This window comes from Pelobates fuscus, chromosome 12, assembly GCF_036172605.1.
Source record: "Pelobates fuscus isolate aPelFus1 chromosome 12, aPelFus1.pri, whole genome shotgun sequence".
In the NCBI taxonomy this organism is placed as follows: domain Eukaryota; kingdom Metazoa; phylum Chordata; class Amphibia; order Anura; family Pelobatidae; genus Pelobates; species Pelobates fuscus.
In genome coordinates, this window is record NC_086328.1 from 56,284,089 (window position 1) to 56,309,347 (window position 25,259).

General features: G+C 47.0%; 1 protein-coding gene across 2 annotated transcripts in view; it reads left to right on the plus strand.

Annotated features, from left to right (window-relative positions):
- Positions 1 to 25,259, plus strand: part of LPCAT2 (lysophosphatidylcholine acyltransferase 2) — a 1,632,697-nt gene that overhangs the window by 944,759 nt on the left and 662,679 nt on the right. For both annotated transcript variants that reach the window (XM_063438673.1, XM_063438674.1), the window contains exon 7: positions 21,382 to 21,440. In XM_063438673.1, the coding sequence (XP_063294743.1) occupies positions 21,382 to 21,440 (59 nt within the window). The remainder of the gene's footprint in view (positions 1 to 21,381; positions 21,441 to 25,259) is intronic.

The window sequence follows — 25,259 nt, forward strand, 5'->3', positions numbered from 1 at the left end:
ACCTTCTGAATCTGATAGAACACCAACTCTCACTACCCTGTGCCAGTCAATGGTAAATATCCATTTAAATCTAATTTAAAATTATATTATATTACTATAGATACATTTATATAATATCTGTAATATATATATATATATATATATATATATATATATATATATAAAAAAATATGATCTATATATATATATATATATATATATTTCAATATAGAAATAGATATAGAAATATATAGAACTATATATATATATCAATATATATATATATATATATATATATATAAATAAAACTATATATAGATATATATAGAAATATATATATATATATATATATATATATATATATATAGAAATATATATGTTAAAAGGCCTGAACTTGTGGAGGCCTGAATTTGTGGGAGGAGTAAGTCCCCTACTTAAACTCCCAGCCCCTACTCACCTCTGCCTTTCAGCTGATTGTTTTGTCCCCATAGCAACCAGCACTTCCTGTCCAGCTTCCCTCCAGAATTTTTTCCTGTTTCCAGCAGTCAGACGTCCTGACCAGTCCTCCGTCCGTTTGAGGCCTTCCACTCGGTTCCCGGTCAAGGTACCCGGTTTCCGATTTCAGTGTTCACGCCAAAACAGACGAATGCTCGGCATTTTATCACTGCTTTTACATATTCGTACGGAAACTACCTAATCTATTATTATTTATATACACAGTAATATTATTACGGGCATTCTCTTATTTCCGTTTGGTCACCCAGGACCAATCTATTTCGTACGATTAAAACACAAACACCTTGCTCTAAATCCATTTTCGGCTAGTTCTTTATTATGTAAAACAATGCATTCACAAAACATAACAATATCCCCAAATGATTATAAGACCCAAATCCAGGGAGGGAACGTAAGAAAAGGGGGGGAAATATTCGCCTCCTGTCTTTAATAAAATTTAGATTATTCCCTCACCGAGGCTAGAATAATCCCTAATTTTATGGCAGGACAGGAGGCTTCATATTTGCAATTTTAACGCCCAAATAGTAGAACCAGAAGCAATATGACAGAGGACTGAAATAAAAGGAGAATGGAAAAACCCATTCCCTAAACCAAGCAGCGGTGTAGAGAAAATGCAGAAACAGTTCAAAACGGCCGTACGCAAAAATCAACAGCTGTCCATGAGTAGACGGAGGAAAGAACCAGATCCTGGATCTACATGGTCGTGTACAACCTGTCAACAGAGCCGTTGCCTATCCGGAGAATAGGGGTACAAAACAGAGGACGACTAGAAATGAAATATGTGTGGAGCAGAAACCGATGTTCTGAACGGCAAGAAGGAAGAAGACACTATGTCGATACCATGACGTCAGAACGCCATGAAATACAAGATGTACTGGGGAAAAATTGTAAGCGGAAAAACTGGCGCAAGGCAAGTCCTTGTCATCAGGTCATTCCTCAAGGAAATGCAGAACACACGATACCACTAGACTTGAGGAATAGCGAGAGATAGGGCTCCCGTAAGGTATACTCACTCCTCTTGGTAGACTGCAGACCAAGAGATCCTTACCAATGCCAGAATCTTAAGAAAACGCACATGAGTCGTCCTCTAGCTGACATAGGACGTGAATGGCCCCATACGATCCTACCCTGAGAGGGCAACTCAGCCAGACAATGGGATCCCACACAGGACATGAAGAGACAGGGAGCCGTAGATTGCCTTCCCATGGCAAACTCCGGCAAAAGGGGAAAGCACGGAGGACTCCTCCGAAGTGGTGTGGCCAAGCGAAACGACACTCCCAGGAATTCGGTCTGAAGCAAATCCCGAAGTATCCAGGAGGTAAACAGGATGCGTACGCCCCTAAGGAGACCAAGCTTGGAAACACGTCCCTCGCCTTGCTGAGGGTCCGGCAGCCAGCAGTTCGCACCGAATTTAATCATGCCAGTACTCGAGACCCCGGAGGGTGAGGCAACCAATCATTGGGATCTCTCCATGGTCGGGTAAAGCCGTCCGCCACATGAATGTATCGTCCCGCAGACATTGTCACAAATGACGAATACTTGTCCAGACGCTATAGATAGCGATCCTACGTGAGATACGACTGCAGTCCAAAGTGGGCAACCAGTTATAAGTCCAGACCGGAAGGTAGCGAGCAGTACTACTTCCCCTGGGAAAGCTGTAAACGTTGAACAAACCTGCAGGTAGTTCCATGCAGTTGGCGTGAAGAGGTTCCTCCTTTTTACTCCAGAGTCCAGGTCGAAGTTGGTTGGGGTCCGAAACTCCTAGGTAGGCCAGGTCCCCCTATGTCGGAGTCATCAATTAAGTTTTAGATGATCTTCGTCCGAAGGTCACATGATTCGGTCATACCAGGCCGAAGACCCGAGAAGGCGTCATGTTGGAGCGGCTGATAGTACCGGATCCTGGAGGTATGGCCTCGATGGCGAATAACAACTGGTCAATCGACCGGGTTGGGCCCCTAAGTGTGACCCCAAAGGTTGCGGAGCATATGCCTGGAATTTTCCTTGAAGACGGACATCTTGGTCCTCGGGAGGCGGAGCACCGCCTGGACTGAATATTCTATGAAAGACCAGAAAACTGGGTTGACTGGGAGTGAGTCAGATTCAATATGTCCATGTTCATGGCAAAATCCATGCGGGTTTCTCTCATGTCCAGTTGAGGGAGAGAACCAATCGTCCACGCCGAGCAGCTTCTGACGGGATGAGTGCCCTCCATCTCAAAGTGTCCACAGGCGACATATGCAATGGGAGCATGTAGCGTGGGGATGGAGCGGGAGTCCACTCCGCCGCACCCTTCGCCCAGCATGGCAACTTCGGAATGAGTCGGAATGGATGCCTTTTTTGGTCATGCGTATTGCTCATGGAATGGTCCAAGGTTCCGCAACCTTGATCCTGAGTCCGGGCACGGTCCGAGAGACCTCTGGGGCTAGTTAAGGGGAACCCTATGAGTAGAGACGTGTCAGCTCAATTTGTACGTGAGGGCAACTCCGGAGAGCAGACCCAGCACCTGAATGCCAAATCTGTCAGTTTGATGTCCAGCTCGGACAAGGGCCGTTTTGCGGTTCTCAGGGGTAGAAACCAACTAGGCGATACCTATAAGTCATATAGGTATTTTTCGCTTTCCAAGCTGTAACGTGCCATTTGTCCCGAGGAAACATCTGTGTCCGCGTGTCGTCGACATCCAGTGGTTAGTCCCGGATAGAGTGCAAACCCTGTATCAGGTGTCTGCAGGGTCCTCTCCGGACTCCGTCATGAAGACTGATCCTCAAGATGAATCCATCCATTAGCCAACGCGTACCAGGGGTGCTTGGTGTAGCATCTAGGATGGCCGGTGGAGTGTCCCCTGTAGGGTACCGATGGTTTCTGGCAGTGAGGTCAGCGGGGTGGCATGAGGACACCCCGCTGACTGGGCACGGGAGATTTGTTCTTTAGACGTGATTGCATAACTGCCATAGAGGTAACACTGTCTGAGTGATACCTGGTGCGGCCAGCTGGGGGTCACCCAGCGTGCAAGAGGGGGTCACCCAACAAGCACAAGCATACTATGCAGTATAGGCCAGCAGGGGAGGGGTTCACCCTCAGTCTGAACATAATCGGACACTGTAGGTACAGTAGTGCCGTAGTGGTTAGCCTTCAGATTTGATTGCATAACTGCCATAGAGGTAACAATGTCTGAGTGATACCTGGTGCGCCCATCTGGGGGTCACCCAGCGTGCAAGAGGGGGTCACCCAACAAGCACAAGCATACTATGCAGTATAGGCCAGCAGACTGAGGGTCACCCTCAGTCTGAACATAATCGACACTGAAGGTACAGTAGTGCCGTAGTGGTTAGCCGTATAATAAAAGTAGCCAGACATTGCCGGTCCAGCAGTGCAGACGGCAGGAGGGGGTCACCCTCATCTAACCATAACCGGGCATTGCAGATCCAGTAGAGTTGTAGGTAAGAGGGGGTCACCCTCAGCGTGGTATCATAGAGGTCTGTACACCCAGTAGTGCAGTCAGCGAGAGGGGGTCACTCTCATTATGGTTATGACAGGACCACATAGGTCCAGCAGAATAATCCACAGGAGGGGGTCACTCTCAGTATCTGCGTATAGCAGGGCACCGTAAGAACAGTAGCTCAATCAGTGGGAGGGGTACCCTCTTTTACGGGTATACCCGGACGCTGCAGATCCAGCAGTGCAGACTGTAGGAGGGGTTTCCTCTTGGTATGATAATAACAGGACATTGCCAGAGCATTAGTGAAGGAAGCAGGAGGGGGTCACCCTCAGCATTAATCCTACAGGACACCGTAGAGCCAGCAGGGTACTCCTTGGAAGCCATGTTGCCAGAGGGAGGGGGTCACCTGGCCCACAATGGTGTCACACGTCCATTATTATGGTCCAGTAGCGGGTAGCACCCCAGAAATATGGACGGGGGGGCACCCCTAGTAATGTGGGGCCGGTTAGCCCCCCTGAGGGGTAGAAGGGTCCATACAGCTAGAAGCTGATGCACATCTACAGACCTCTCAGGCATAATATTAGGATACATTTGAAGTGTATGTATAGTGGAAAAATGTTAAGCCCCTTGCAGGAAGGGCAGCAAAACCTTGGCAGTGGAGCTAGGTGCTGAAAACAGACCATATATTTTTTGTTGAGAGAAAGGCTTGATTAGCATATATCACATGTGGCATAGTCTTGTTAAACAATGATTTTTAAACAAAGATATTTATTTGAGCAGTAACATACCCCTGTAAATCTAAGATTCTCCTTAGTAGCAAAAAGTGTGGCAAGTTTACTGCTAGGATAGAGAACCTAGTCACATTGCATCAGACATCATAGTAAGCTGCAGTGTGAGCTGTGAGAGTGCCTGGGACAGATCCTGCTTTCCAGGATCTGTTACATATGCAGCATGTGAGACAGGCACAGTAAGTAGGGGGATAGCTGAAATATTGGGCTATCTCCCCTTATATAGGGAGAGGGAAGGCTGGCCACATGGCCAGCAGGCAGAAGGGCAGCTCGGTGGGTGAGACCGGGCTGTTTGCAATGCATGGAGCCCATGCGGCTCCGAAAAAATGGCCGCCGCGGCTCCAACAAAATGTCCGCCGCAGCCACAAAAAGGACTAGCGTGGCCTACCGCGTGGTGCTCGCGCGGCACTGCCACGGCTGAAAAAGTTGCTCAGCAAGCGGCCAGGGGCCGCGGGGAGCAGGTGGGGAATAAGGGAGAAAGGGTATGGGCGACAGAGCCCAGCAGGGGGACCCAGGGAGGGGAGACAGAGTACAGGCAGAGTCAAAGCATCAAAGCAGGGACATCCAGTCCCCATACAGCAGAGTGAGAAAAACTGCATGCTACATAGCATGGAGTGGAATAGGAAATAACACAGAATAAACTGCCTAGCTAAACCCAGCAATAGACTGCCTAGATAAACACAGCAATAGACTGCCTAGCTAAACCCAGCAATAGACTGCCTAGATAAAGCCAGCAATAGACTGCTTAGAAAAAGCCAGCAATAGACTGCCTAGATAAACACAGCAATAGACTGCCTAGATAAACACAGCAGACAAACTGTTAAAATAAATTCAGCAAGGGGGGGCGGGGCCGGACCGCCGAGCTGGACGGTCGCAGGACTGTGCAGCTCCTGCAACCAACTAAAATATATTCTCTAACAACCATGTCTTACCACCCGAAAATTGACCAACAGCACAGACACCCAGAGCTGAGAGACTGCGGGACCCGGGGAGAGGCTGGCTCATCGAGCTTCAGTCCCCTGGGGGAGAAAAACACGCTGACCTAAATGGGGCCTTCTCCTGCGGTGAGTGGGGCGGACGGCCGCTGCCCCACTATCCTGCACCACGGAACCCAGCTGAGTGTGCGGACCGGCGCAGGCCCGGCCCCGTTCCCCCCCCTTTGGACCGGTGGGGGTGATCCCGGTCCTCACCCTGAGGCCCTACACATGACACTGCAATCGAGGCCAGAGAGCCCAGCCGCCGCACCTAAAATGGCGGGCGCCACGTGCGCAGCCGGCAAAAGGAAGACCAGCTCTCAGCTCACACTCATAGCCACCAAGGCGGATTGTGCCTCCCACTCAAGCTGCACGGAGAGTCGGCGAAACCAGCGCGGCTCAAGTATGCGGGAGACAACAGCCGCACTGGGCACATGTCACATAATCGCCTGAAGAGACCGACACCTCTGCTGGAAGACCGATCCGGCATTCACCTACAACCCAGCCTGCACTAAGACGGACCGGTAAGCGGCAGCACTCTGAGGAACCCACCCAGCTCCCGCTCAGGGCAGACACCAGCCTACGGATGACCAAGAGAGGCAAGCCCACTAAAATACAGCGGCAACACTGGGAAGCAAGCGGCGGAGGGGAGAGACAGTGCCCCGGCGACGAAACCCTGCACACTATGACTCTCAAAGCACCGCAAAGATGCTGACTCACAAGACCAGACGTCCTGCAGATGCGAAGTATGTTCGGACACAGCACGGCGGCGGGGCTCCAGCCCCTACCAGAGGCAGACACCGGACTATACCGCAAGTGAACCACGAGGGGTCTGTTGAACCGCCACTGGCCTGGACAGTACCTAACAGGACAGTACCAAAGCTTTGGTCCCTATGCTGCCTCCATACTCCGCTACACTACACAAACCAGCTTCATGACACATAACTACTGACTTCCATATAGCTGGTGAGGGGTTAAACGGGGGTGAAAAATCAGCGCATGTTTAAAGCTTTTCTCTATAGGCTACATCTATCCTGTTAAACATATAGACATGAACACATAACCAGACAAGGGCTGCATGTATACTTCATTAAGCATTAACGTGTTCATAGCTCATATAGTACCAGCGAATAATATGCTCTCTTTTATTGCGTTTTGTGTTTTATTTGTTTGTTTTTTTTAGTATATTTTTTTCTCTTTTCTTATCTCTACAGTGTGTCTCAGAGAAACGCCAGTTCACACACCGATTTATCTTCTGTCACACGTAGTATTATCTTGTATATCTATAAAAATGTGCATTTGTTCAGTTATGTCACTTAACCAAAAATTGTGCAAGTACCAATGAATATCCCATTGTAACTAATGCCTGAATAGCACGAGGATTGCCTTTGGGGTACCCCGTGCCAGTCTGTAACAACATATGCACAGCAAAAATAAAGAATTCAAAAAAAAAAAAAAAAAAAATTCAGCAAGAACCCTGCCTAAATAAATCCAGCAATTAAGCTGCCTAAACAAACCTATGAAATAGACTGATTAAACAGACTGTTCAAATAAGCAAGCAGCATGTAGGATAAAAAACAACCCAGAGCAGAGACAACTCTGAGTTGGTGAGTGCTCACCTGGAGGCATCAGCAAAAAAAGAGGAAGTGGAAGAGCCTGCTTAGGGGTTTTATACTACTGTTGCTTTGTTCTGATTGGTTGTTTTGAAAAGTTCTGTTAACTGTTTCTTTGCTGCTGGAGGTTTCAGTAAAGAAGGTAAAGCAAATATGAAGCCTCCTGTCCTGCCATAAAATGGCCTACCACCCGGCCCCTGGTGTGTGGCCCCAATTAACCACCTTGAAGCTGTGGTTTCTGTAGTTAACCGCAACATAATTACTTAACACCAGGGTGTTCACCGTTCGTATGCCGAACGCGTGGCGGCGGCCATCTTTTGTCGTCGAATGCCCAGCGGGACTGGATAATCAAACTCCTGGTACTGTTCTTGGACAATAGTTTACACGAATCCCGCTGGGATACAGTTTGCCCCATCCGTTCGGACAATAAGTTACGAAAGACATGTCATTCGACAATTTGTATCTCCAAGAGTTATAACGATGCCTGGCAAGATCACCTAGCCGAGGACATACAGGCTGCTTCCAGGCGAATAACCCTACATATATGTTTCAACCTTATGGCTTTCGTATACCATTCGTGGGATCTGAGCGCAATTCGTATATTTTGTGTGCTCAGATCCAAGCTGTCTGGGGATGGGTTGAATGTGATATTTAAGTGCTATAATGTAAAGGTTATGCATTTTTATTCTGGTTTCTTGTGTATAATAAAGCGTGGTTATTTCATGTACCTGGAGATAATTGAGTTACTGTAACCGTTGAGACCGATTATCTCCAGGGTAGGGGGGAATTGGCTATGACAATGTATTGTCCTGTGTACCATCAGGTCCAGAGGGATGTTCCTCTGGCCTGAAAACTTGTATTTAAAGCCGTGCATGAGTACCCATTAAACCAGTTTGTTTTACCCTCAACTCGCAGCCTCAACTCATGTTGTAGGGAAAGGTGTTATACTAGCTCTGCTATAGCTAGTGGGATTTATTCACTTCCAGGAATATTGCTGTATGCTGTTCGGAGTGGTGCTCTCCCTTTCCAAGATTGTGAACCAGGACATCTACGCGGTCCAACTTCCAGCCAGTCTGGAGCCAACCGTAACATTTGGTGGCAGCAGCGGGATTGTCCTGGAGTTCCTAGGAGAGACCAAGAGCGAATGGAGAGTGCTTATGGAAAATTGAAGTGCACCACCTTAAAAGATTTACTGACGAGCCAAGGTGGAACTGCCAGCAATCGTCCAAGGTGGGAGCTGATTGCGGAGTTAACAGAGCTTCACTATGGCAGAAACTGTGGTGATGGCTGGCGACGAAAAGACAAGGATTGTCCGGGAGAGGCTCTCCTTATACGGGCCGAACCCCCCTATGGAACTAATACAACAGCTGATGGCTGAGGCAGATATGGAGAAACAGGCAGCTATAGCCCCGGGTCAACCACAATGATCACCCCTGCAGAGACCTCTGGGAGGCGAAAGATTCCCTTTGCGGCTTTCAAGCCCTTCTTGGAGAACGGGACGGGGATCGATGAATTAATAGTTGATTTAGAGCAGCAATGCGCGCTCCACCAGATCCCCAGCGAGTACTGGCCCACCATTCTCTCAGGAAAACTATCTGGGCAAACTTTGGATGCGTTCTGGACACTAACCCCAGAGGAAGTGACCCAGTATGCACTAGTCAAAGACACCCTGTTGCGGCAAAAGGCTGTAACCCCCGACACGTATCGTAGGCAATATAGCAACCTGAAAAAGAAGCCGAATGGGCACACAGAATGCGGGGGGCTGCCACACATTGGATTAACAGATGTCAAGTAGTAACCGCGGCAGAAATATTTGAGTTTTTTTTATTAGAGCACCTCTATGAGGGCTAGACCAAAAAGAGAGAGAATGGCTAAAAGATAGATGACCAGGCACCCTTAATGAAGCAGCAAAACCGTCCAACAAACACCATGACTCTCGACTACAAGAGTTTGCAAGTTCCCAAATGGCAATTTGAACAGAGGTCAGAGATAATTACCAAACAACAGCACAAAATTACTTTCGAAACCCTGTGCCAGCGGGGCCCACCCGGTACACAGGGCCACCCAACAAGACCACCCATGACCTACTTGCTACAAATGCAAACAACCTGGGCACCTCAGCCAGTTGCCCACTCAACAGCAACCAAAATGCACGGAGCTACAACCCTTCCTCGTCAGGACCCCCTGACCAGCCCGAGCCTTTTGTGTGGACAGAGAGACCCCTATGGAAAAATACCTGGGACCCCTACACGACGCCAACCCCATGTATGCAGCAACTGACAACCGTCAGCATCACAGACAAGAAGTACGGTTGGAGGGTCATCCCGCTCAGGGACTAAGAGACACAGGCGCTAAAATCACCCTAGTCCAGAGTCACCTAGTCCCTGAGCACAAACGTTCAGGACAAACTGTTGCCATTCGACAAACAGTCACTCCATTTTTTAACTGTAATACTGCGGGCCTGGTCTATCTCCTTACTTGTGAGTGCAATCTAAAATATGTGAGCAAAACTTTCCGCCCTTTGAAGAACGAATAAAAGAACACGTACAATGCCCTAAACTCACTATTGAGACCCTAATCGCTCGCCATCTTAAAGAACATCACTCAGGTGACTCAAAAAGTCTCAGGTTCTGTGAACTTGGACTAGTCAAACGTGACAAAAGAAGAAGAGGTGATTGCAATAGATTCTTAAGAAAACGCAAGAGCTATTGGATCTATCGATTAAAGACCTTACAGCCTAAGGGTCTCTGTTACAAACTGCCATTTGTAATGGTTATTCTATTCGACAAATTGTCCGGCTTCCCTCTGTTATGGAGAAGCCTAATTGCCAGCCTTCTCCCCCATGACTATGGACTGGCAGTTAAACAGTTAATTTTACTGTGCAGAAAGGTTTATTCCTCCCTTTCTGCACAGCTGTTCGGTAGATTTTATCTACCGAACAAACAGCCTTTGTTTCAGCCTCCCCAGAGCCGTAGGAAGCCGGCCGGCACCGTTAATTGGCTACCCAGAAGCTGGCGTTTACCTCCAATAGACCTCCCTGAAGCCGCGGTTAACTGCGGCTTAACGAGCGTGTGCCGGCAATTGACCACCCAGTAGCTGCGGTTAACCGCAGCTTAATTGATTGTTACTGGGTGGTCGCGGTTACACCTAGCCGCCGCACGATGGCGGTGTTCTGGAGCTCCTCGGGCAGCCAGCGCTTTTCTGCCCGGCTTTCATGCACTGAAAGCGGACACTTTTACGCGCAGGCACCGCTGAGCCTCCAGCCCCCTGGTTCCTATTCGGGACAATTTAGCAAACACCTGGAACTTCGGTAGTTCATTTTATGTGAATGTTTTAACACAGATAGCCATGCCATGGAGCCTGTTTGTGTAATTAAAGACTCTGGCTCCATGGCAATTAAACTGTATTCGTGTGGTCTAAGTGCCATTCACCTAATAATCTGGGAATATGTGACCTGTCTATGTTTTATGTGTAAAAGGTGACTTTATGTATTTTAAAGTTTTGCTGTTTTTGTGTCCCCACGTGTGTAATGGAGTTTTGCCTTTGTCCTGGGGGATAATTGAATTACTTCTCAATTATCTCCAGGGCAGAGGAGAGGAAGCCAGGATGCATTGTGGGGATGTTTTACTGCTGTATGTCTGTAAATGGTACATGTCTGTCTTTTGTTACAGTCTCCCATTTGGTCCCCTAGGGGAGTGTCCACCAGGTGGGAGACCTGCATAAATACAGGGGCAGGTAGCCCTCAATAAACAGAACTCTGCTTGACCTTCAAATCGCAGCCTCGATTCGTTTTGCGGGGATTCACTGTATGTTGCTAGGGACTGATTGCCAGGAGTGTAAGCCGCTTGGGAGCTTTTCCTGTTCGTCTGCTAGCAGCTATTCGTGAGGTTCCAGTTTGGGAGTTTGGTGCATTCACTTATATCTAATTTGTGAGTTTTGGTGATTCTACAGTAGCTGTGCCTGTCTTTGAAAAGGGGATTATCGCCTAAACGATTTTAACCCCTTTTCTGCTGAAACGGTCCGTTACAGTCTCATTGAAGGTTTTTTCGTTTGCTCCCTTCATAAAGATGCATCTTTACCCAGGGATTGATCTATTTAAGATCCCTCCAAATCTCTATATATAGTAACATTTTAAATCTGTATGAACACCTCGGTGCAGATATATATTGTCATTTCTAGATGCCTCTGTATGACTACTTACCTTGCCAACACCACTATAGCCTTTTGAGACCCATTTTTAGACAGTCCATTAAGATTACCAGGAACTGACAACTAATAACTCGTCTCCATGTATGCTTATGAGATGGGTACCATCACCAGGTCACCCCTGTATTGAACATATTGAGCTCTAATATCTGCAATATAAACATAACACAATATATAAAATATAACATGTACCCCTTTTATTGATCTAATACAAATTATGTCCTCTAAGATCCATTTTATTCCTGACAGCCAACTCTGACTATTAGTAATTGCCAACTTGTAACAGTCTATTTATGCTTATAAATATATCCTTTATTGATTACTCTAGTCTAGAAATATCCCTAACTTGCAATACCTCTGCAACCTATTCATTTTCACAATATCATTTAGGTAGTACCATCCAGATACTCCTCTATTGAACACATTTAGTTTAAACAGTCATTTGCAATAGAAAAATAATATCAATCCCATTGGGGACAAACTATACATTCTGGGGATCAAGGAGTTAACGTTACATCTCCACCCCACACTGAACTATACATGTCAATTACATGGATACCCCACCCCCAACAAGATGCAATTGGTTTACTAATACAAGTGTCATTAAACGAAGGGGCGTACACATCCTGTTATAATAGCCGGCACTTTGGGTCTACACCGAACTCTTGACAAAGGCGCATCCTAGCGCCGAAACGCGTTGTGGTAGACTCCACACTTTTGTGGGTTTTTAAATTTAAACCACTCTGCAGCTGCTTTTAGCCTAGAATTCTGGGTAGAGTTGAGCGAACCCAAACTGAAAAGTTAGGGTTCGTACCGAACATTACGTTTTTTGAACCCCGGACCCGAACATGGACATATCACGGTATGTTCGGGTTGGAGTTCGGTGTTCGGCGATTTAATGAAGCGTTTTGAAAGGCTGCAGGGCAGCCAATCAACAAGCGTTTGACTTGTGTGCCCTTAGAAGCCATCACAAACATACCTACTAATGGCTGTGATTGGCCAGTGCAGCATGTGACCCAGCTAGTAGGGGCATGTCTATTAAACAGTAAGCAGCCTGTTGCTGCTCACTGTTAAAAAAAAAAAAAAAGATTCCCCTCTCCTGAGCCCCCCACCCATGAAGCGGTGAGTGGGGGCCATAAATGAGAATAGGGGGGTACCTACTGTCCTCCCCCCGGCCCCCAACCCTGCATGGCGTGTGGGGGCCCTAAATAACAATAAGGGGGGACCTATTGCCCTTCCCCCGACCCCACCCCTGAGCGGTGGGTGGGGGCCATAAATACAAATTGTGAGGGGGGGAAACTTATGTCCTCCCCCCGCCCCCACCCCTGAGCGGTGGGTGGGGGCCATAAATAAAAAATTGGGGGCGGAGCTAATGTCTTCCCCCCCCCTGGCCCCCACCCCTGCGCGGCAGGTGGGGGCCCTAAATAACAATAACGGGGGAACCTACTGTCCTCCCCCCCCCCGGCCCCCACCCCTGAGCAGTGGGTGGGGGCCATAAATAAAAATTGGATAGGGACCTAATTTCCTCCCGCCCGGCCCCCACCCCTGAACGGAATTTTTATTTATGGCCCCCTTCCACCGCTCAGGGGTGCGTGCCGGGGGGGGGAGGGGGGAGGGCAGTAGGTCCTCTCCCCCTGTTATTGTTATTTAGGGCCCCCACAGCTGCTCACTGTTTACTAGACACGCCCCTACTCGTGGTATAGCGAGTAGGGGCTGAATTTACTAATACTAAGTAATCTTTACTTAGTATTAGTAAATGTGGCTGAAAGACCAATTTAGATCTTTCAGCCTTTTGGTAGATAGCTCCCTAATACCGTGGGAATTAGGGAGCTATCTACTAAGCTGCTTATTTTGTTATTTTAAGTGATTTCCCTATCCACATTTGTTTGCAGGGCACTTGTCATACTCTTACCCCCATTTTACTTCCTTTTGCCGCCCTCTAGCCCTTTCCAGGTGTTTATTAGAGCAATTTTTGTGCCCAAAAGTTCAGGTCCCAGTTGACTTCAATGGGGGTTCAGGTTCGGGGTCAAGTTCGGCCGAACCTGCCGGACCCGAACATCCAGGTGTCCGCTCAACTCTAGTTCTTTCTCAGATATGGGCTTATCTAGCTCTCGATAGGCAGTTCACTACTCCTCCAGTTAAAGTACAGCATATCTGAGCGATACCGGATACTACAAGCATGATAAGCACTCAGTAGTTCAGTTGTTAACTACTCCTTAAGCTTAGCACAGCATACCTGAGCGATATCAGACAATACAAGTATGATAAGCATTCAGTTGCTCTATCCATTCTAGTGGGCTCTCTTTCCCAGGGACTCTTCCAGCACAGTACTGAATAATCTATCCTGTGACCCAGAGATTCATTAGTGCACTATCTATCTTAAGAGTCGATTTAGGGATCTGCAGTAGTATACTGGATGCTATCCCTTATCTGCCAATTAAGCCTAGAACCTGTTTTTTTGGGGGGTTATCTACGAAATATCTACTTTAGATTTTATATACTTTACACTATATAGGTTTATGCAAGCTGTTTTTTGATTTTTACTTTCTGATACTTATGCCCTGAATCTATCAGGATAAGAGTTGCGCGAACCCAAACCGAACATTACGGTTTTTGGACCCCGAACACGGACATTTCACTGTATGTTCGGGTTGGAGTTCCGCGATTTAATGACGCGTTTTAAAAGGCTGCAGGGCAGCCAATCAACAAGCATTTGACTCGTGTGCCCTTAGAAGCCATCACAGCCATGCAGCATGTGAGCTATCTACCACAAGGCTGAAAGACCTATTTACTAATACTAAGTAAAGATTACTTAGTATTAGTAAATTCAGCTCCTACTCGCTATACCGCATAGGGGCTTGTCTAGTAAACAGTGAGCAGCCAGTGGTGGGTGGGGGCCCCTCAATAAGAATGGGGGGCCTATTGTCCTCCCCCCCCCAGGCCCCACCCATGAGCGGTGGGGGGGGCCCTCAGTAAGAATGAGGGGGGGAACCTTTTGTCCTCCCCCCTGGCCCCCACCCCTGAGTGGCGGGTGGGGGCCCTAAATATCAATAAGGGGGTGACCTATTGTCCTCCCCCCTGGCCCCCACCCCTGAGTGGTGCGTGTGGGGCCCTAAATTAGAATAAGGGGGGGATCCTATTGTCCTCTCCCCTGGCCCCCACCCCTGGGCGGTGGGTGAGGGCCCTAAATAAAAATTTAACCAACCCCCTGTCGCCAACCTCCCCCCAAAAAATAGCCCCTACCTACCCCCCCATCCTAAAAATAATGAGGGGGGCCTTTATCTAAATACCTGAAAAAATTAATTATAATAAACTTACCATTTGATGTTTTCTTTCTTCTAAACTCTTCTTTTTTCAGCCCCAAAAAAGGCCAAATAAAAATCCATAATAACCAACGCACTTAAAAAAATTATTTTCACCCATGGAGGGCTCCGTGCAGACTTATAAAGCCTTGCCCGCCCTGCAATTAGGCTCAGAGCACTCTGATTGGTGGGTTTGAAATCCACCAGAGTGCTCTGTGTCATTTTACACAGTGTAGGAAAGTTCTTTGGAATTTTCCCACGCTGTGTAATTTGACTCGTAGCAACACTCTGAATGGCTGGATTTCAAGATTTCAAAAATTCCAAAGAACTTTCCCATGCTGTGTAAAATGACACAGAGCTGCTCTGAGCCTAATTGCAGGGTGGGCAAGGCTTTATGAGCCTTCCCCGCCCTGCAGAACTCTCCATGGGTGAAAATGTATTTATTTTTATTTTTTTTGCGCTCTGGTTTTTTTTTTATTTTATTTTTTTATTTGCCCTTTTTTGGGGGTGAAAAAAGAAGAGTTTAGAAGAAAGAAAACATCAAATGGTAAGTTTATTTTTTTTTACACAGGTATTTCGATAAGGGTCCCCCCTCATTATTTTTAGGATGAGGGGAGTAGGTAGGGGTTATTTTTGGGGGGAGGGGGTAGTGAAGGGGGTTAAATTTTTATTTAGGGCCCCCACCCACCGCCCAGGGGTGGGGGCCAGGGGAAGGACAATAGGACCCCCCTTATTCTAATTTAGGGCCACCACCCACCACTCAACGGTGGGGGCCAGGGGGAGGACAATATGTCCCCCCCTATTCTAATTTAGGGCCCACACCCACCGCTCAGAGGTGGGGGCCAGAGGGGAGGACAATAGGTCCCCCCACCCTTATTTATATTTAGGGCCCCCACCCAATGCTCAGGGGTGGGGGCCGGGGGGGAGGACAATAGGTCCCCCCCCTCATTCTTATTTAGGGCCCCCACCCACCACTCAGGGGTGGGGGCGAGGACAGTAGGTCCCCCCCCCCTTATTTTACTTTAGGGCCCCCACCCGCCGTTCAGGGCTGATTGCCAATAGTTTTTTTGTTTTGTTTTTTTTTTACAGTGAGCAGCCAGTGACTGCTCACGGTTTACTAGACGGTATAGCAAGTAGGGGCTGAATTTGCTAATTGTAACGGATCACCTGGCACCCCGACTTGGTACCTCCGTTAATGGATGCTCCTAGTGCTTCCTGAGGACTCCAAGCACTCTGGCAGACACCACAATCACCGAATCCGAGAAACCTTTAAATTCTCCCAAGCATATGAATGCTGTAGACCATTGAATAGGAACCATACGAATAGGCTTGTACTCCTAGCAGTCAACTGGAACAGCATGCAATAAATCCTTCCCCCCCAATAATGAGACGACACATCACTTTGAGGGTAAAACAGGAACTCTGGACTGGCTCATCCAGCCTGGCTTTTATTTCCAACTCAGACATACAGGCCACACCCAGGGGGAGGCATAAAAGAACCAATGACATAGATGTTACCTCCCACACATCCCCTCCCCTTAGTGTGACACATAATCCCATTATGCATACAGTGTAAAATATACTTTTACACAACTTTCATAACTTTAAAACCATACATCACATTCACATAAAAATACATATCCACAATCAATCCATTCAGGGGAACAACATATTAAAAAATGGCATGAATCCGACCAGGGGTTCAAAAGTTACTAAAAGTATCTTTTGTTCCTTTCTGGCTGGCAGAAAAAACATCCCCACAATGCACCCTGGTTTCCTCCCTTCTGCCCTGGAGTTAATTGGAGAAGTAATCCAATTACCCAGGACTAAAGGCAGACTCCATTAACCACATGGTTGCAAAACGACATAAAACACTTTAAAATACATAAAGTCACATTTACACATAACACACAGACATTTCACCTATCCCCAGATAGCTGGGATCTGCACGCACAAAACTACCGAATAGCGCGCAGATCCTACTCACACAGTACAATTGCCATGGAGCTAAAGTCTTTCCCATAGTCTTTCATTATATGAATAGGCTCCATGGTATGGCTATCTGGGGTATCACATTCCCATAAAGTCTGGTCCATAGTCCAAAGGCAAGAGGCGGGCAATCAGCCCCCTCCAAGGACACGTGGCGAGGTCGGTTTCGCCACACTAATACTAAGTAATCTTTACTTAGTATTGGTAAATGTGGCTGAAAGACCAATTTAGGTCTTTCAGCCTTTAGGTAGATAGCTCCCTAATACCGTGGGAATTAGGGAGCTATCTACTAAGCGGCTGCTTATTTTATGTTATTTTAAGTGATTTCCCTATCCACATTTGTTTTCCTATTCTTACCCCCATTTTACTTCCTTTTGCAGCCTTCTAGCCCTTTAGGCACTGTATGCCAATTACCTTTTCTCAGTAATTTCCATTAGGGTAAAAGGACTGAAATCGGGGGCGGGGCCGGGCCGCCGGGCCGACTGGACGCCATCTGGATGGGCTCCAGCGGCAAATCGCCTGAAATAGCACCAAACATGGCCCAAAACCGCTCAAAAAAAGCAAAACATGCTGCATCTAAGAGGGGGAAAGCTCCGACACCCACCAGATACCTGCAAGAAGTCGACCGAGTGGCAAGCGGGCGGAGAAGACTGGGTCTGGCCTACACGCGGCTTCTGAGCATCGGCCGCCATTGCATGCAGCATGGCGCCGTGAAATGGCGCAACACAGAGCCAACCCGCCGCAACACAAGCATTCCTGGCGTGGAGAGACCCTTGGCCCGGCCCCGTTCCCCCCCCCCCCCCGGCCGGCGGGGGTAATCCCGGCCACGCGGGGACCGCGGACACCGAGGAGGGAGCTCCCGACCGGTGCCTGTGATGCTGCCCAGCAATGGCAGAGGCTATTTATGTGGGACCCGCCAGCAGACAGACGCAGGAAACGGCTAACCCATGCATGGGGGGACACCCTGCGCCCACCCTTTGACCCGTGGTGGTCGGAGCTGCGGACGGTCTGACCGGATGGCCTGGGAGCCAACACCAAGGCCGCTCGACCCCCGGATGAGGTGGGCACCCGGAGGAACTTGTCCCCACCGCTGTGAGCCCGACGGGGCTGGGGGGTTCGCGCCCCCGGTGGACCGGTGGCCGCGGGGCCGTGCAGCTCTGGCCCAGTAGCAGCGGCCGGCGATGGGAGAGGCACACAGAGCGGACCTTGAACCTGCCGGGGTACTGGAGGTACGGGGGAGGTGCAGGGGACATTGGGCATGTGGACTCTTGGGGTGGAGGGGCCACAAACGTTCAGGATGCCCCCGAGTGCCCACCGGGCCGCGGTGCGTACGGGGGAGGCCTGGGACAATCTGGGGGTCCGTCCGGGGCCGAGCGCCCGGAGAGATAGAGGGGCGCTGGCTACGTCCTGACCAGTGTGGGTGACCCGGACACGCCACATGACTAGGCACTGTTCCCACACAGCCAGCCAGACTATGCAACACTTCCAACTGCACACAAAGCTTGGATGGAACGGTCAAGCACCTGATAATGCCATTGGAACTCATTCACTGAATCACAGGATGCTGATAAGGCCCTGGATAATTTTAATTAATCTGCAGCTCGAATCAGTCTTGCTAAGGCTACTTATGCCATTGTTTCCTTTTGTTGTTTCTGCTCATGCTATTTATATTTCAAAGCCCCCCAGGGCTCTTGCTTAATGCCGTTTATTTTTGTTGTTGAATAAATAGCCAGATGGATATACAAGATGATGTAGGTCAAAAGGCTAACACCTCCCATTAGGAAGACGCACGCTACACATGTAGCTACACGACAATAGTACTGCGGTCACGACAACTAACCTAAGGATTAGGCCCTATTCATACCTAAGCTTCCGTCACCTTTCGGGCCTTACTCCGATTATAATGCAGCAAGGTATTGCTAATAGATGAGTGCGTGACCTCACAGATTAAGCATATATTACAGCTTACTTTACGTTAACCGATCCTCTACACATCAATGCCCTAAGTCCATACAGGTTTCAGTTAGCAATGCAATTCTGTGTTCATAAAATGCTGTTACTTAAATCTAAACAAATAGCGCATTAGCTCAGACTATACAGCTCATGTTGTAATGCCTACAAGTGTACCCGTCCAAAGTTTAGTATGTGTTTAAGTCTATGTTTTGATCAATATGCCTTTGCACAGGCGATAATCTGCATTTCTCCTCATACGCTAACAATTAAGCCTCTACGTAGGCGACTGTTCACCTTAATGTTTGATATAAACTACTGCTTAAGCCCCTGCGTGGGCAACCGCTTGCATTCCTATGTGAAACAATAAAAATATTCAAAAAAAAAAAAAAAAAAAAAAAAAAGGAGTGAAATCGGGTGTGCCTCTTTGCAGACCTGTTTCAAGCCCTCTCTATTATCTCTTTTTTTTCTGGGTTAGGCACTGTATTACCCCACAACCACTACAAATTTGGTTGGAGCTTCTATCTCTCCAGTTTTGTACATCCCATCTTCTGCTCCACTCTTCCTCTTTTCAGACACTATGAATGACCACAGAAACAAAATGGCTTGATCATTGTCGGTTTTGTTTGTTTCATGATACGTCCAAATGACTCTTCAGAGTTTCAGAATTTGAACAAATCGCTGACTGCCCTAAATTTTGACAAATCGCAAATCCTTTGAAACCAAATGCGCAAGTCTAGACTATACCTTGTTGAAAAGTAAGGGGAAAGACAGACCTGGCAGCTCAACTCTCCCAACTCTCCCAGCTCAACATCAAATGTGGCATGTCCCATTAGATGTAAGGAAATGGGTTGACTTTGAGTCATTGTTGATGGGTGCAGATTGCCCCCAGTTTCATATGTAGGTCCCTAAGGAAAACAGAGCAATCTGCCCACCTGCCCAGCCATACTTAATTCCCTCAGAAAATGGGACTTGTCGGCTCACAGATTTAAATTGTAAAACTTAACTGCAGGCCTTCAGAGATTTTGCAAGCTTTTCGAACAGGGAAACAGCTTTTCCTTTGATGTTCTAAAGGCCCGAGTAGCTCTCAACCCAGCTAATTTCTTCAGATATCTCCAGATTAAAGCCTTTGCACAAAAAAGTGAATCAGGGAGGTGGCCCACACTACAATGCCCTTTTGTGAGAAGTGTCTGAGTGAGACACCGCAGAGAGGTCTAATTACTCTTCTATATGCTCACCTCTGCTCAGAAACAACAGAGTGGGGACAAATGTCTTACATCTCACAGTGGGAAATTGATTTAGGGGAAGAATTAGAAGGTATTGAATGGCAGGATATATGGGAAGTGAATGCCACATCCTCCATATGTGTCACATTACAGGAGCAGTGCTTTAAAACCATGTTTTGCTGGTATACCAAACAATTGAAACCATATTGTATAAAACAAACCCCAACAGACTTGTGTTGGTTAGGCTGTGGCCTCCGAGGCATGTATCTTTATATGTGGTGGGATTGCCGTCAGATTCAAACCTTCTGGGACAAAGTAGGAGATATTCTAGCACAGATTTTTGACTGCACACCCACCATGAACCCGTGGGTATGCCTGGTAAATAGAACACTAGACGGATGTACTAGGACGTACCAAAATCTTATTCATAAAAGCAGCTACATGAGCCATGGCCCAGGACTGGCTGAATCCCACTATTTCTCTATCTCAACTGTTATGGACAAAATAAAAGACAACTACGTTATGGATAAATTGACAGCACAGGTGAGAACTCTATACATAAGTTCGAAAAGATTTTGGAACCCTGGACTAAAAGTGAGTTTGTTGATTGACTAAAGTGTTACTCATTTAGAATTAATGCAACTGCACTGCAGGAGCTCCCTTCCATCTGCCCCCGCCCCCTCGCCCTGCCTACCCTTTTAATTAGTGTGACATATCAGAAGACTTAACTCTATCGGCAACCATCTTCTCTTTATTCTTCATCTCCTCTTTTCTTTCTTTCTTCTGGTTCTGTCTATTGTTTATTCTCTGCAGACTCCATCACAAGGCCTTCTATCTCAAGATATCTCCATAGGAACATAAAGCTATGGTTTTTCAAAATTCTTTATTTAAAAAAGTTGGGATCTTTATCTAACCCAGCAATGCTTATCCTAATAATGATTTGAAATGATTTTGGAGCTTTATATGACTACATTAACAAAACACTTTCCTTTTTATATATATATTATAATAAAAAAAATCTGACAGGGTTGATAACAAAAAGCCTTAAGAGGTTCAGATCCTTATAAGTATCTCAGGGATCGCTTTATTTAGTGTTTAACATGGTTTGATAAGATGCTGATTCTTGAAACATGTAACACTGTTATTGACATGCTGAACCTTTGTACAATGTGATATATGTACTACTCTGCCAGCCAAAAATAAAGAATTAAAAAAGAAAAAGAAAAGCAAGGAAAAATATTCCAATAGGTTCAATGCATATTTCTCCTATTTGAGGTACTATAATTTATTTAGAGTATTTATGTTGAAAATTCACATCGGAAGTGTAAATAAATAAATTCTATTTGATCTATGGACAATAAACTGCTAAATCTTTTTTTTTTTTTTTTCACTAAATCATCAGGTGCATTTCTTCCTGGAGTTCCTGTTCAACCTGTTATCCTGAGATATCCCAATACATTGGTATGAGCAAAAACTCTACTTTTTGTCAGCTGTAATAAAAGTAGTTTTTGTATTTATCAGGTTATAAATATGTCATATGACAGTTATGGTAGCATTCCATATATTGAAACATTTATGAGCAGTTGACTGGTAGTTGCTGTATTAATTGAATCTATGGTGTGCCAGGTAGTTGTGATACACTTAAGTGAACAAGTATCATAACGAACAATATCCTTAAAGATGGATGAATGAATGGATAGAAGGATTGATAGATGGATAGCAACATAAACCAGTATATAAGTACATAGTCCAAATAGCCTTGAACAGAATTGAGCACAACCATTCGGTGCAGTACAGGGCCATTTGAACTGAAAATCCAGAAATTCTTTATGTGACAAACTGCCGTTTGCCACTGACTTTTGGAGGAGCCTGATTGCCACACTCCTGCCCTATGACTATGGAACTGGGAGTAGCCATCTATAAAACCCCATTTGGGCATATTGGATTTGAAAAGACTGTTTTCTGCCCCTTTAAAGCCATGGGAAAATGTGCCTCTTCCCTTCTCCCTTTTTCCTGTCCCATTGTTTCTCCAGCAGGGCGTGGTCCCAGGGACACTGCCAGACCAGTTTAAACTGGCTGCTTTGTCCCTCCTCAATCTCTCATCAGCCCTTGCTATTGTTTAACCCCATGGCGATCCAACTATATTTGTGAGATCTGAGTGCTGTTCAGACATATTGAGCACTCAGATCCAAGCTATCTGGGGGTATGTTGGACATGTAGGTTAAACATTGTATTATAAGAATTATGTATTTTTATGTGGTTTTTGTAACAGTTTTGACTTAGAGATATTTTCTGTACCTGGAGATAATTATGTTACAACAGCCACTTAAGCCAATTATCTCCAGGATAGAGAAGAAAGACTGGCCACACAGCCTAAATCTGTGGAACTGTGGGCATGAAAGCCATGCGTGTGGTTGGTCAAATATGACGTTTGCTCTGATCTGGGTGATTTTTGGATATGTTGTTCACCCAGATCAGGGCTATCCAGGGACATGTTGTTGTTTTGGGTTGTTTCTATGTTTTGGGTACAAACCTGTATATTTTCTGGGTGTGATAATTAAGTTAGCCACAGGCAGAGGGGAGGGTTTGTGTGCCTTGGCTGGGAGTGTCTGCCTGTACTGTAACGTATTGACTGGTTGTTGTAAATTTGTCTCCTGTGTACCACAAAGTCCACATGGGTGGTGACCTTGTGGGGAAATGTGTATATAAGAAAGTCCTTTGTGCCCATTAAACCAGTTCTACGTGACCCTTCAACTCGCAGCCTTGACTCGTGTTTGGAGGGGGCAGCTATAATCACTACAGGGATTGCTATGCTCTGCATACTCCTTTGGTTTTACTGAGCTCTTGTAAGAGCTCTTGTTCCTGATCCTGTTTCGCTCTCTGGGAGGAAGAGAGGTTCCCTCACTGTAACCTGGAACCTTGTCGTAGGTCCAGGGTGGGTAGAAGATGGCAAGACCCCAAATCAGCAGCGGCGGTTCATGGGGTCTGCAGTATTTATGGTGTCTACGGGGCTGATGGTCCTTGGTGAGCGCTAGGAGCATCCTTTCTACGGTCCAACCCTCAGCTAGCCTGGGGCAACCGTAACATTTGGTGGCAGTGATGGGATATCTACATTTACAGGATTACTACTGGATGCTGTTTGGAACTTCGCTACTACTCTTCAAGATCGGGAACCAGGACATCTAAGCGGTCCAACTTTCAGCTAGCCTGGAGGCAACCGTAACAGTTTACAGTACTCAACAATTTCTATTTTTGTAAAACTTGCTAAAATAAGTCTGCATTTGGAATGCAACATAGCCGTATTGGAAGCTGCCAGATGGTAGATTTCAAGACCAAGAAGGTTGAAATCTGGGCTTGGATACTTACAATTTCTGAGTTTCAAAATCTGAACTGTTTGCCCACTGGCACATGTGAACACTGAAAACCAAAAAAGTTAAAACTATTTTGGTGTATGTATAAACTGTGCAAAAGGAAGTGTACTCCCAATATGGGAATGAACAATGTAATGAGTTAATAATTGTTATGTAAAAGTAGACTACACTTGATAAAGAGGGTGTCCGTGATAGATGGAAAAAGAGTGTTCTTTAATCAGCTCCTTTAAAAGAAAGTGTCCCTACACTTTCTTATATAAAACAAAATAGCATAAGAATAAATAAGGTAGCACAGAGTATACACTCTAATCACATAATTTGGGTAAACATATTAAACATGTATTTAATCTTATATGAAATCTAAAAATATGTATAAAAAAAATACAATGACGGGGCGGAGTCTGACCGCCGAGGCGAACAGACGTGCGGGGAAGGAGCTCCCGATGGGCAAGGGAAACAAAGGGCAATAGTGGCAGCTATATGGCCCACCGACCCTCCAAGGTGTGCTACCCACGTCGGGGGCACATCAGGGAATCGGGAGATACCCTTCTGAAGTCGATCGGGGCATACGGCTCAAAAAGCGATCTGAGGCCTGCGGGAGTTAGATCCGGGGAGAGGCAGCCGCTCACTCCGGCGCCGGACACCCCAGCAACCACAACTAACCTCTGAACCCCCCCCCCCTTGGACCGGTGGGGGTCATCCCGGTCCCCGCAAGACAAGCGGATAAGCGACAACAACCGAGCAGGTACACAAACCTGAAAGAAGCCTCCCTCCCTAGAGGCCCTGGACCGGCTTTGCTTAGCCTTCTACGAACTGCAGTGCAGCAGGGGTATGCCCAACCTTCAAGCGGCACGAGCAGTGGCCGGGTGGATCCGACCGACGACCCGCAGGCGCCACTATGGTGTCCCACTACAGGTATTCCAGGCGGGCATCCGTCCACACGAGCGCCGACATGTGCGCGCCAACCCAGGCGCAGGCTCCTGCGCTCACCCAAGCGACAAAGAGAACGCCGGACAACCCCAAAGCCCCAGCAGCACACCAGAGCACTGCACGTCTGATTGGCTGACCACTGAGCGCCGAACAGCAACACACGAGACAACCAGGCTGCGCGGAGCCGGGAGCAGCCGCCATCCTGGGCTGCAGGCCAGACGGGTTAACTCCCGAAAGCATCACCCACTCAAACAGAGGCTCAAACGCCGCAAGAAGAAGCATGCCATCAGATCTCCCGTTACCCCCACATGGGGAGACACTCTGGTCTGTATTAAGCACCGAGTGTGGGATCAAGAGATGCAGACCTACCTACCAGCCTGGGGCACGGAGGATACCCTCACGAGGCCTTGTGAATCAGCGGCCTCCCGCGGACCACTAGCGGGCACCGACATACTCCCATCAAAAGGCGTTGGTTAAAAGAGACACTGACACAAGTTCATTGAGTCCTCATAACTCCAGTGGCGAACAGCCATTGCAGCGGAGCTGTCTGGAAGGACGAGAACTATTCAGATTTAAGTGAAGACTAACCTGCTTCATCACTGTTCCAGCAAGTTGTTTATATCACTGTTTATATGTTATTGGTTTATCACTGCCATATCTGACTTGAATTTTTACAAGTACCTAAGACGATACCACAAACAGATTACAAGTTAAGCCTATATACACTGTTAGATTACAAAGCGACGCTGCTTTATTTATCAGCATGACATAGTAATATTTCTTGTTCTTTGGAGCCCTGCAGCCTATGTAGGTACAGCATACCATACCTATCACTAGCCCAGCAGGTCCTACACAAGCGAGACACACGATCACTCCACCGCCACAAAACACTAGACATGCAACAAAAAGCTTTCTTTATAACATATGCAAGACAAGTTAACCCTGTTTATTCCCATATTACTCATAAACCAGCTCAGTT